Raw genomic sequence first — 13,254 nt, 5'->3', positions numbered from 1 at the left:
CACGGCCTGGAGTGGGGCTGGTCCCACAGCCCCCACGGGGCATGACAGCTCGGAGCGAGGCTGACTCCACGGGACCCCCGGTGGGGCTGACCCTGTAGGCACGACCCTCCCCCTTGGGCGAGGCTCTTTGCCCCACTGCCCAAACGGGGCTGGGCCTGTGGGATCCCCCGGCCCCACAAGGCCCTATCCCCCTCTCTGGGGGCACGCAGCTCTGTGGGAGACTGAGCGAAGCAGAGGAATCACTGGGTTTTTGCCTCCCCAGCAGTTTGGCAAGTGTTTTTGGATGGTCAGAAAAGTGACTTTCTCTAAGGGCTTTGTCCGCTGACCTGTGCTGTGGCCACTTTGTAGATGGCCAAGTTGCCCAAGGCTCCGTGCCACCACACAGGCTCTCGGCAAGCAGCCTGTACTCACCACCCCACCAGCACCGAGGCAGAGGGCTTCCTTAGGGCTCTCGCCCTTACCCTGCCGCAAGCCTGTGGTTTACCTGCTTCAAAGCCGATCATTTAAGAACCATTTCCAAGTGGGACAACAAATATCCTCAAGCAGTGAGCTGCACACAGTGTCTGGCAATTGTAGCCCAGAGCCAAGATCGGCCCAGATCATGGGGTACCAGATAAGAATCACGGATACCGGTCTCACACCTTTGCAGCACTGCTTTGCATTTGCTGTGTCTAAACAAAGAGTGCTTTGATGGATGGCAATGTTCTGCTGACGTGAACCTGCTGGCCAGCACCACCAGCATAGACGCTTTGCATTGGTATTCTGGGCTGGCTGCTGACTTAAGACCTAGATGTTGCTGCTTACTATATCTGGAACTGAGCAGAGCCAGCACTTGGCATGACTGCACCTTGCACTACATGCCTGCACCCGCTGCCGTTAGCGGTGGGAGCAAAGCTTCTACAGCCCTCACAAGTCAGTGTAGATGGATCATCTCCTGGCTTTGGAACCAGCACCCTTTTAGGTCTCAAAGGTCCTTGTCTGCAGCCTCTCAGGCAGAGATATGCCCGTTTGTTCCTCCAGCAGCCACAGGACCCTATGAATGGATGATAGTTTGCTGTCTTAGAGATACTTGCCTTCTGTAGGCTGCAGTAGCCTCAGATGGAAAGCCAGATTCTTGGGTTTGTTACTTTATATGCTTTAGGATGTGAATGGAAGCTGAAGTTGTGCCTTCAGATCCTGTAACAGGAACTACCCATTTCCCCTACCTGCAGGGACTCTTGATATCATCTCAAGGCCTTAAGATCTGAACTAGCGGGTTTTTGTCTTGTCTTTGCAGCTCCCTGGCAATTGGAACCACAACTGGATACAGGCTTTTTTCCTTAAGTTCTGTGGAGCAACTGGACCAGGTCCATGAAAGCAGTAAGTCTTCTGTTTCACTGCAGTGGAATACTGGCCGACAGACTTCACCTGTATTACTGCGCTTCAGTCTGCCTCGAGGGGGTGGTTCTGCTCACTGCTGTTGCAGAGGTGGCATCTGATTCTGCTGTACCCGTATCAGGAGAGGAACAGCTCTATTACCCTGTGCACAACAGTGTTTAGACTGAGCTACAGCCTTGGAGAAGCTTCTGAACAGTCAGCAGTACTTTAACAAAGTTGAAGGACTCCCACAAGTTTAGACTCCAGCTTCTTTTTTACTGCTGTCAGTCTGACAGCAGCAGTTTGTCCTGCAAACCAGCATTCAGAGGTAGTTACCACTTGCATGTTTCAGATACATGGACAGGAGACCACAGACTCCCAGCACAGATGCTAGATAGCTTGCAGGCTTTTAGTCCTATGTGGTATTTACAAGCAAGATGTTTTTAAGAGGTTTCCCATGTAAGAAGGTCATTCACAGCAGGCTTTCAGCTATTAGCTGTGCTCAGAGCAGCATGCAATACACTTAACAGCCCTAAACAGGCCCCACAGAGCATGTACTCTAGTCTGGTTCAAGCCATGGCCAGAAGTGTTTCAGCTGAGATATACCTCACAGCTGGGATATGCTAGTCTCTTTCCACTGGCTATAGAAGGAGCCTCAGCAACCAGACATAGCTGCATCATCTGGAGCAGAGTCCAGGCTCCCTTCCTCTTTGTCTCACAAGGTAACTGAGCTGCTATACAGCAGCAAGCCATAGACTTACATTAAAAAGTATTTAGGAGTTAAGATTGCCCCCAGAGGCAGGCCAAAGACCAAAGAGAAACAGATCCCTACTGGTGATGGGCCAAGGCACAAGCAGTCCCCCATCGTGGCTGCATTCATCATCATACTTCTAACACAGCACAGCCCAAGCACCGAGCACCATTCAGGGCTACCTACACTGGACATCATAGTCCCTGATGATCTAGATACAGGTGAACCAGGACCGTTGTAATGATGCCTTCTCAACACAACAGGAGTCATCCCAAACATGGTCTCTGCAAGACATACCACACCACTGTTCACACCATGCCAGAGCTCTCTAGAGACCACAGCCCCAGTGACAGGGAAGGCTTAAACATGTCAGCCTTCCTACGGAGGCTGGGAGAAATCAAGCACCACACAGAATAAATGGCAATTTACACACAACTTGTTCCTTACCTCAGTAAGCCTTAGCTTGTTCACTCCCTCCAGGAAAATCCCTGATCAAGTTGGGTGCGCTCCTCGTTTTTATAACCCCTTCCCAAGGATTAACTACAGCTGGAGGGCCCTGCCCAGGAGAGGCACAACAGCACTGTCAAAGGGGGCTGGTTTAAATTCTGCCTTCAGGGGAAAGTTGATCAACCCGTTCGTGCCTGACCTAAATGCTTTGTGCCAGGTATGAGAAATTTTTAAGAAAAGCAAATATTGAACACCTTAGCACTGAGTGTTTCCTGATTCCCTCTTGAGTTGAGTCTTACTTGTTGCTGCAATCAAACCAACCGTAAGCCATGCTAAAGACTCCCTTGCTTTCCTTCTGTGCCCAGATGAAATCCCAGATGTTTACATCGTGGAGCGTCTGTTCTCCAGCAGCCTTGTGGTTGTGGTCAGTCATGCCAAGCCACAGCAAATGAATGTCTACCACTTCAAGAAAGGGACAGAGATCTGCAACTATAGCTATTCCAGTAACATACTGTCCATCCGGCTGAATCGTCAGGTAAGAAGCTAGGGAGAGGGGTTAGCCAGAGTTGTCCCATTCTGGCTCTTTGCTGGTGTTGATGTTCCAGCTGGGACCCTGCTGCCTAGCAGAGCAGCGGCAGCCTGAGTGGGTTTGCACGGAGACTGTGAAGTGGGATTGGAGGGGTAGGTACCTGTCCTCTCCTCCCTTCAGGCTTGGTGACCTCTGACAAAGGAGCAGGATGGCTGTAGATATCATCTGCCGCAACTGTTTGCTTCAGTAAAATGAACCTAAGTCCATGTTTTCATAGCAGTTACACAAAGGCTTTTTGTTGTCTGCCTTCTTGCCTATTCAGAATGCAGCTCTGCCAAAAAAAAAAATCACCTTTTCATCTTCCTCCATCCCTTGGATTCCACATCCTGACTTCAGGCCCAGCTCTGCCATCTTGGTTGCAAATGACACCTTCAAAGTTGGTAACAAAACCCAGAAGTAACTTGAACTCTGTGAATGAGGTGAAAGGCTGCTTCTCAAGTACTGCTAGCAGCCTTGTTTTGTTTTTAAAGGTATAGAAAACATTCATGCCACTTAGAAGAAGGTCTTTAGGGTGTTATTCTCTGAATTGACATAGCCTCATGCAGCCCTGAGCCCTTTTGGAGGATTTTAAGTCATCTTTTCTTTTTGTCCGTAATTATTTTCAAAGTATATGCCATAAGAAGCAGAGGACATTTTACAATGAAGAAATAAGCAGTCTGTGTAATTGTATATAATCAGCCTCTCCTCAGTTAGCAACAGTGAGTCCTGCAGTAAGGCACTTTCATAAGGAAACTCTGGGTTGAGTTTCCAGTAAAGCTGTGTTTGACCAGAAGTTCCTGTACTACAACTAAATCTGTCCTAAATTGATTTTTTTCACTTAAACTTACAATGGAGCTGGCAAAATAAGGACTTCCTTTGAATTGCAGATAGATATATATGTATAAAAATAAACTGGGAGGTTCTGCTTAGCAGCTCCAGCAAATCAGTGTGAGAATAAAATAAGTTCAGGCTTTTCCCCATGTGCTGCTCTGGAGATTGCCTGAAGATGATGCATAGGCCCAGCTTTGCATCCACATTCCTTGGCTGCTTTATGAGCTAGAGTTCAAATCTTGGGCTGAGCTCATCCTCCAGCTGTAACACAGACAAACGTGGAGAGATTTGAAGATGCTACAGATACTTGGGTAGATAGAAAAGAAATCACTGTTTCAGTCTACATTCAGTATTTGAATTGGTGGCAGTCAGGCTCTGCATGTGCTGTGACATTTGAGCCCTTTGCCTGGACTTCTGTATGAAAGCTATACTTCATTAAAAGTCCATAGAAAGCCACATCCCATACAAGGTGTTAACAGAGGAAAATGGTAGCAAATAAAACAGGGACAGGTCTCAAACAAATGGTGCATGTTTCAATTTGATAGCTCTGTGAAAAAGTCCTCATTGTACAAACGAGCGAGTCCCTCAGTTGTTGATCCATGGGAATTGTTTGTTCCAAGCTCCATTGTAATTCTCAAGTGTGTTAAGGTAGATCATAATTTGTCTCAAAGTGGGGAAGAAGGCTGTGCTGTGGGACTGGTGAGAAGCCTTCTCACAACCTCCCTGGGTTTTCATTCACGGCTGAAACCCTGCTGAGCTCTTTGGAGAGGTTTGATATTTTTCCATGGCTGTGTCCATACCCAGCACATTTAAGTCCTCAACACACAACTCAGTTATCTAACCTGATTCATGTCAAACTGAAGTACTGAAGAAAAATACTCGTGAGCAGTAACATTTTGTACAAGACGCAGTGCCTTGAACCCTGTGTAGCCATCACACCATGAGACACCTTCTCTGAGGCTCCATCTGCACGCACAGTCAGGATAAAACCCATTCCTCATGTCAGCAGGGTTTGCACTGACTTTAGCATGGGCTACAGGGCTCCATGGAGGGCCAGAGGCACAGAACCAGCCCTCTTCAACTCGTGGTGAGCTTGTCCAGGCCTCCTTCACTTGTCTACCTTCCACCCCCATCACTTTCCTGGATTCTGTCCCTGTCAGTGTCAGCATCTCTTGCTTTGCTGTCATCTGGAAGCCTCCCTTCACCTGTACATCAATAGCACTGCGTTTTGCAGTTCTGGGAAAGCACATGGTGGCTTTGCCGAAATCAGCTGTATAAATATTACTCTGACGGTCTCTGCTAGCAAGTTGATGGCTGTTACTGTCGAAAAGGCAAAGTCTTCCTGGAAATGCAAAATGGCTGTGACACAGCCCCAGATGCTGTGGTTAGCAGGAATAGAAGTGGGAAAGAGTTTGATGTGAGAGTAATGGTGGAGCAAGGCAAAGATTTTCTAATGTGGGTGTTTCAAGTTAGTGGCTAAGCTCCACATTTAGATACTAAATAAGTGGCCTCATTTCTAACGAGGTGGAGGCTTCCTGTACATAGATTCGGGTGCTCCAACTTCAGGAGCCTGGATGGACTCTGGCCTTACATTTTTATTGCAAGGTTTTCAGTGCTTCTGGACACTTGGCACTAACGTAGGTGAAGCTTGCTGGGCTTAGAAAGCACAACCCCTCAGCCAGATCTGAAGCCTGGTCCCAAAAAAAGCCTCTATGCAAAATGCCTCCATGGTAACATGCAGAGATCTGCACCAAGCTGAGACATAAAGCTGAGTGGTCATGGAGATGGTGACCTGGCGCTAAGGTTATAACATCAGGCTTCCTTTTTCCTTTCCGCTTTTCCTCCCTATTGCTTGGCAGCTCTTCTCTTAGAGGCTGCCTCTTGGCTGGGTGGGCGTTCCTGACAAGTCCAGTAGAAGAGGTACAAGCACATCAACTTGGAAATACCCTACACCCATCTGCCAAGATGGGGTAAATACTCGGTGTGAAATGCTAACCAGTGTGACTGTCCCTGAACAAATGTTTCCCAGCCCAGTTTTTACACAATTCTGCTGCACAAGTCAGGGCACATAAAGGCACATCTTGCCTGCTGGTGCAGAATGGAGAAAGAAACACTAATTTGCTGAACAGATGCATTAAGTTTAGCAGCAGTGGGAGGGCCACCTCCTAAAATGTTCACTCCCAAATCAGGAAAAAGTCAGGGCAAGGGGCACGTAGTCCTACCTGTAGGCATACTGACAAACAGGATGGGCAGCCTCTCTGCTGCCTGGTCTTTATGATCAAAAAGTAATTTGCTATGAAAAGAACTGCAAAGAAAAGTTGGGGTAGGAATGGATGGCAATCAAGGCCCTATGGCTAGGGTATAACCCTGACGTGTCTTCCTGTTCCTGGGGTCTGGGGATGTGGAAGATCAGCTCTTAGAGTTGCGGAGAAGAAGTCATGATGTTTTAGCTGCTTACTAAAGCAAGACCAGATGCAGGCAGCTCTCAGAAGCAGAGCTATACAAAATCAAAGGTGGTCCAGTGAGAGGGGATGGAGAAGCCGAAGAGATCATGTTTCTGTTACATTTCAGTGTGTGAGAAATTCCTGTTGAGTTTTTCTGACAGCGAAGATTTGGGTTTGTGAATTGTGGAAGCAGCAGACAGAGGCACCGTGCCCGTGCTGGTGAGGTTCTGTGCATGTCCCTTGTGTCCTTGCAGAGGCTGGTTGTTTGCCTGGAGGAGTCAATTTACATCCATAACATTAAGGACATGAAGCTTTTGAAGACTATTCTGGATACACCTCCAAATACAACAGGTAAGCATGGGAGAGCTGTGTGAAACGGAGAGATCAGCTCTGCAGGAGCTTTATAGAGCCGCAACATTCATGTTAGAATTTAAACCAGCCTGTGGCTTGTGTATCCTAATTCAGCACTGGGGAGCCAGAAAGGCATGGAGTCAGTCAGTCGGACTTGGGAGAGCAGAAACCCTGCTCTGTCCTGAGAAAATGTGTCAAAGGAGAGCAGAAATGGTCAGCGTGGTTCGACTTCAGCTCCCAGGTTCGATCCCTTCCTGTCCTCACATGGGATGTCTGTGCAGCTCACAGCTTCCCGCAGTGTGCCTTTATTCTCTTTCACAAGCGGAAAGCTGTAAGACAGGCCAGGACCACAAGTTTCCCTCCACATATAGGACAACTTGAAACTCTCCCTCCAGAGCTTCCTGCCTGCCCTTCACTGTGGCCTGCGTCAGAGAGTCCCACGGCGTTTTCACTCTCTGGACAAAGGAGGCCCACTTCCCCCCACTGCCAGCGTGAGTCAGCTCTGCAGCATCATGCCGTGCTGCAGAGCTCGGAGCTCCCTGCAGACCTGTGGTTAACCCAGGTTCTCATTTGGCCATGGACATGTACTGCTCTGCTAAGGTAGAAAGCTCCTGAGATTACTTACGGGCTTGGGGTCAGCTCCCAAAGCTATTAGCACTGTGAAGATTGCTCATGGCAGAAAACACAGCCAGGCACAGTGCTAATTCCCTGCCAGGGAGTTCCCAGGAGCCCAGGCTGCCACCTGATGTTATTCCAATATACGCTGCAAACCCAAGGGGCAGGGCAGGTGGCTGCAGAGCAGATCCTCTCTGTGCAGCATAGGGTGAATCCGGCTTTCCTGCTCATGGGAGAGGAGCTATTTTTAGCCACGGAGAGGGAAACTTGGCCAAGTGCCTGCGGCAGTGCTGCCGTGCATTGCTGTGATATCCCGGTCGGTCGCAGGCTGCAGCATCATTTCACGGGTGGTTGATCGGGAAGCTGCTGATGTGCTCACGCCTGGCTTCTGGGCTTTCAAGGGTCGCTCTTCAGGCGGCTCCCCTGACCTACTTCAGGTCTCAACAGATGGCCTCTCCATGTGGATTAAACATACTAAATACTGCAAATATAATTAAAGTTTAAAACCTTCCTGAGAAAGCCCAGCAGTGGCAGGAAGGACAGGGATACCCAGGCCTGAAGCTGTTCTGCAGTGGGGCTGAATGATCGGGTCGTGGTTTAAAAGCAATAGCAATCAGCACTCACGGGGACAGGCCTAGGCTGCTGTGGATCACAGGACTTCACAGGGGCTTAATTTTTTAAAACCCTTTTACTGCAGCAGCTGTCATTGAAATGAGCCGAGTGACAAGCGCTGTGCCACGCGTACTCCTTTTGTCCCTGGACCATCTGCTTTGGTCCCAAGCCTGACCTCGAGGAGAGCGTGTCCAGGAGGCCAGGGCAGTCCAGCCTCACCACTCTTTGGACAACCCTTTCTGGAGCGGGCATCTGTGGTGAGATGGTGTAGGATCACACTGCAAGCGTGCCACCCCCTGCCGAAGTGCACACCCTGGGCACAGTAACACCAGCATGGTGAGGACCAGGATCTGCTGCACACCCACCGGCCTGTCACAGTGAGATCCCTGGCTGTTCCTGGCCAGGACCTGGCTCCTGGTCTAGCCTCCTCCACGCAGGAGAGGAAAATGCCTATGGTGGGCAAGCCTGTTGTTCATGTGTGCTCACACGTGTTGTTTTTCATGTGGTTCCCGTAAAGGGCAGGATTTGCACTGAGGAGGATGCCATGCTCGCGCTGACATGCGTGCCATGGGGACGCATCTCTGGGATGGCTGCAGCTTTGGAAACCACCTCGTGGCTTCCCTCAAGCGCCAGATCTGCCTGGACCTGCTGGCTTGGGGGCAAGGCCAGGCTTCTTGGACATGGTAGCTTTTTTCCATGCTGCTCGAGGAAGCCACCTGTGATGTGTCATTCCCAGAGGTGCCACCCTGAGCAGCACCAGCCTGCTTCCTCCCTCCTGAGCCTGCCACTGCATGCACCAACCCTTGCCAGGCTGTGGGGCTGCTGAGAGCAGAGGAGCATCTTCAAAGGCTGCCCGTGTCCCTTGTGATCCTTGTTCTTTGTGCGTCCCTGAGGTCAGCCCAGTACACTCGCATCTGTGTTTTCCCCTGGCCTGGTTTCCCGTCCGCCTCTCCCAGCCAGGCGCGGAGCAGAGGGAGCGGGTGACTCACACCAGCCGCTCAGAGCTTGCTTTGTTTAACTTGAGCATTCTCTAGATCCTCCACTTCGAGAAAGGGCTAATCCCCCATGCTGCCTGGGATGGGGGAAGACCATCCTGAAAAGACACCCTTGCTCATCACCAGCAAAGTCTCTGGGCTACCTCTGCCTTCCTCCTATGCCTCTCTCTTTGGGTGCCTTTTAATTGCCTGCACTTCACTGCTGCTGTGCCTCTTCTCCCCGGTGCAAGCTGTCCCTGGCATGATGTAAATGCCTCTGATTGATAGGGAGTGGATCCCTGGGGCCCCGGCTGATCCTGCAGCTCCTGGCTCCGCTGCGGTCTCTTTGTTTAGTTATAAACAATGACCTAAAACGAGAGCTTCAGCCCATCTTTCCCCGCTCCTGGGCCTGGGCCAGGGCCGTGTCCTGACACGACGGGTTGCACGGCATGTGTGCGCACGTCCGTGCACATATGTGCACGCATGCGGGTGTTCTGTTTGGGGAGTACGGCAGCATCCTTGGCAGCCTTTAACCCCGCGGCTTCCTCTGCACGTGAGACTAGCTAGGACCCTCCGGCGGGGGCCAGGAAGCTCAGGTCGTGCTGAAGCCTTGAGTCGGATTTGGGAGGACTGTGAGCACGCGGACGTGGTGCAGGAAGTGAGACCCTGTATAATTCTGTATGTGACAGGATTCACTGGGATGGGTCCTTGGCCAGCAGCAGAAATGAGAGGCAGGAAGAGATGCTCTTTTTTTGAGGTCACCTGGGGGACAGGCAGATGGACATACCCACAGACACATACATCCATCCCTGGGAACCTTTATGCTCATGTTGGCATAAAAACAGTTGGCTATCACGTGGAAGAATTCCCCCTGTGATTAAAATTTAGCTAGGTTCAAGTTCCTTCTCAGCCAGAAACTCCCTGCACAACTGTGACATTTGCTTTGTCTTCCTCTGCTTCCCTTTTCTGCTCAGAGAAGAAGGAAATGGCATTGCCCAGCCCCACAGCCGCTGCCTTGCCGTGCTAACCTTCATGTGTCAGGCTTCATACCAGAGCTGTGTCCACACTGCACAGCTCATCTGAGCTTCTGACCGGGCACTTGCACTCTGCGCATATGTGGAGGTGCCCAGATGTGCCTGGACAGGAGTCCTGTTAGCCCTGAGACCAAGATGTCCCTGTCTGTGCTTCATGCACCTACTCCTGCCTTCTCTAAGGAGATGATAAAGGGAGAGAAGCCAAGAGTGTGCCCAAAAGCAGGACCTGGCCTCCTTCTGAGTGGTGTCTGGGGAGGATGGTGGCTGGGAGAAGGCAGCCGTACTGTCCCATGCCAGCAGGTGTCCCCACGGCCGAGGCATTGCCAGCGCGCCGCTGGCCTGCGCCCGGTGCCGGACACTGCCCAAAATGAGACAGAGCCTGAACCCCCTGCGGTGTCCGTGGCCACGTTTCTGCTTTCTGTCCTCCACCAGCAAACAACCTCAGCTGTGTCCTTCTCGCCTTGCCAGGTCTGTGCGCTCTCTCGATCAGCCACGCCAACTCCTACTTGGCTTATCCCGGCAGCGCGACCAGCGGAGAGATCACGCTTTACGACGGAAATACTTTGGTAAGCACGAAGCTCGCCCATTTGGATACCGGCAGGGACTAAAAACAAACAGAACCACAGCAAAGCCAACAGGGCCTTTGGGAAGGGTGAATAAATACAGTCCACTGAGCTGGACTGCAAGGGAATTGCCTGGGGCAGGCATGTTCCCCAGCCCCCTTGCTTGGACGCCATGCAAAGCCTCTTGGAGATCAGGACATCCATCTCCCAATATGGGATATTAAGGGAAACCAATTACCCCCTAGCCCGAGGACCACTGCCAGGCTGCCACAGGGGTTCCTATAAGGGCTTCCTATAGGGGCTTCATCAGCGTATCCCATGGGATTGATGTGACCAGGGTGGCTCAGGGAGGGTTGGAGCTGCTCCAGCTGCAGCACAGGACCTGGAGCGGCTGCTTTGCCATGCCGCAGACTGGAAGGGATGCCGGACCCAAAGTCACAGAGAGGGTGAGGTGCCCAAAGCCCGCTTCAGAAAAGCTGTCCGTGGCTGGAAGCAGGGTCACGATTATCTGCTGTTTATGTCACAGCTTTGGATTACATAAGGCTGTTGCTCTGTACGTGCAGCGGGAGCTAAGGATCTGCATGAGGGGAGGAGTAGAGCATAAGGGGAAAACACGCTGCTGCTGTGAGAGGTACTAGTGAGCTCCTGGGCTTCCTGCAGGCATTAGGGTGGTGTCGCTGCGGCAGGATTTGCTGTACAGCCGAGTGAATTGCAGGGAGGCCAGATCTGTCTCTGCACAAAGAAATGCCAGGCTTCGGAGACGGTACAGTCACGATCCCGCAGCCTGGAGAGGTGGGGAGCTGAGGACCTCTGCCCCTGAAATGAGCTTTGTGTAATCACAGGGGCCATGGTAGGTGGGGAGTGAGCTCAAAGCAGGGCAAAGATAAGATGTGGAGGATGTTGAAGGGATACCGTAAGTGTGATACGATCCCGCGGATCCATATCGGCAGGCCTGGATAGGATGCGAGGCAGGGAACGCCCTGCCCTTACGCAGTCCAAGGAGCAACATGTCTCTTTGCACTCACTTTACTTTCTGCCCTACAGAAAACAGCCTGCACAATCCCTGCCCATGACGGGCCTCTGGCTGCTCTCGCCTTCAACTCCACTGGCTCGAAGCTGGCAAGTGCTTCCGAAAAAGTGAGTGACTGCTGCTGCGAGCACCCTCCCTGCTGCCTGTGCTCTCTGCCTGCGGCTGGCAGGGAGTTCCAGCCAGCTCGGCTGCCTGGGGCATAGCGAGCAGGACCTCTGAGCTGCCCATTCTTAAACACAGCCAAGGACTCTGACTTTTAACAGGCCAGCGTATCCGGTTCAGGTTGACCCTGGCTGGCAAACAGGAGGGGCCTTTGCACATCCTGAGTTTCCTGGATGTGTCAGAGAAAGGGCTCGCGCTTTTTTCCCCGCTCCTGCGTGATCTTTCCATTTGCATTTTTTGCAGGGCACAGTCATTCGTGTATTTTCCATTCCTGGTGGGCAAAAGCTCTATGAATTCCGGCGAGGGATGAAAAGGTCAGTTCATTCTTCTGTCGGTGACAAGTACACAGAGGGCTCCTGGAGCAGAAATGTAAATACGGAGACAGGGCAACGTCAGGTCCTGGTGGCTTTGGCATCTTTTGCAGAAAGAAAACAAGAGCGAGCACATCAGATAGAAATGTCATTGTGCCAGACAGCCACGCTGCACCCAGCTGCCTCCGGCAAGTTTAGTGATTCAATTCAGTGTGTTGCAGAACGGGGCAATTTCAGAGAACAGAGGTAGATTCTGTCCATTTACTCTGTCCTATCTTGTTTCTTACTTGAAATAATGAAGTCCCCAAAGTCATCAGCCCAACTCTTGCCCTCTCAAAGGAGGTGTTTTGAAGCTACTAAGTCATTTGCACAGAGCCCAAGTCTCGATGGTGGGCATGGGCTGTTGCTGCTATTCTGCAGGCTCCCTCAGATCCTTTCAGTAGATATTTTCCTGATTTTTCCCCGTTCTCCATCCCTGACCTACCTGTGATTTTACACTCACTTCTGCAAGGACAAAAACTGCAGTGACTGAAACACCTTGGCCCTGCTGAGCCAGCGCAGGAGGAGATGCTGCATATATCTGGCTACCCAGAGCTTTGGATATCCTCCCTGGCCTTTGCAGTAGCAGAAGCTTTAGCTGCTGTAGCAAGACCGGCACAGATGTTCACTCCACAGTCAGCTCTGTGAGCAAGGACATTTCCACCTCTCTGGCTGTTTGTCACTACCTCAAGGCTACCCCCAGCTCTGCTGAGCAAAGGGATTAGGGAAATGCTAGCCAGTCAGCCCGCAGGCTTGGCAGCAGCCAAACAGGGTGTTCCTCGCCATGTTTGGGTCTCCTTCCTCCCCGTCCTCTTCTCTGTGAGCAAAACTGAGCAGCTCCCCTTGAACGGTATGCCATGAAGTGACTAATCCTGTCTTTGCTTGGCCCTAGGTATGTAAACATCAGTTCTCTGGTGTTCAGCATGGATTCCCAGTTCCTCTGTGCTTCCAGCAACACAGAGACCGTGCACATCTTTAAACTGGAGCATCTCACTGACAGGTGAGGGGGTTAGCCTGGGTTAATCTGCCTGCCGCAGGGGTGTCTCTGCTTCAGACGTCTGCCTTTGTGCAGCTGGCCTCTATTTCCTCACCACGTACTCTGCATGAGCAATACCAGCTGCAGACCATCTCTTTGGCTTTGTGTCCTGCAGGATTCACTCCTTGGA

General features: G+C 51.3%; 1 protein-coding gene across 1 annotated transcript in view; it reads left to right on the top strand.

Annotated features, from left to right (window-relative positions):
- Nucleotides 1-1,276: 1,276 nt before the first annotated feature.
- WIPI1 (WD repeat domain, phosphoinositide interacting 1) overlaps nucleotides 1,277-13,254 on the top strand; it is a gene marked incomplete at its 5' end in the record, with an annotated part of 19,977 nt that continues 7,999 nt past the window's right edge. Inside the window, 7 exons of the mRNA XM_010295311.1 lie at nucleotides 1,277-1,359; nucleotides 2,920-3,089; nucleotides 6,652-6,748; nucleotides 10,452-10,549; nucleotides 11,591-11,683; nucleotides 11,982-12,052; nucleotides 12,981-13,088. Coding sequence (XP_010293613.1) covers nucleotides 1,277-1,359; nucleotides 2,920-3,089; nucleotides 6,652-6,748; nucleotides 10,452-10,549; nucleotides 11,591-11,683; nucleotides 11,982-12,052; nucleotides 12,981-13,088 — 720 coding nt within the window. The remainder of the gene's footprint in view (nucleotides 1,360-2,919; nucleotides 3,090-6,651; nucleotides 6,749-10,451; nucleotides 10,550-11,590; nucleotides 11,684-11,981; nucleotides 12,053-12,980; nucleotides 13,089-13,254) is intronic.

The sequence above is a fragment of the Phaethon lepturus genome, unplaced genomic scaffold, assembly GCF_000687285.1.
Source record: "Phaethon lepturus isolate BGI_N335 unplaced genomic scaffold, ASM68728v1 scaffold23769, whole genome shotgun sequence".
Taxonomy (NCBI): Eukaryota; Metazoa; Chordata; class Aves; order Phaethontiformes; family Phaethontidae; genus Phaethon; species Phaethon lepturus.
The sequence above is the reverse complement of the archived record's forward strand: the minus strand, read 5'-3'. Positions and strand labels throughout refer to the sequence as shown.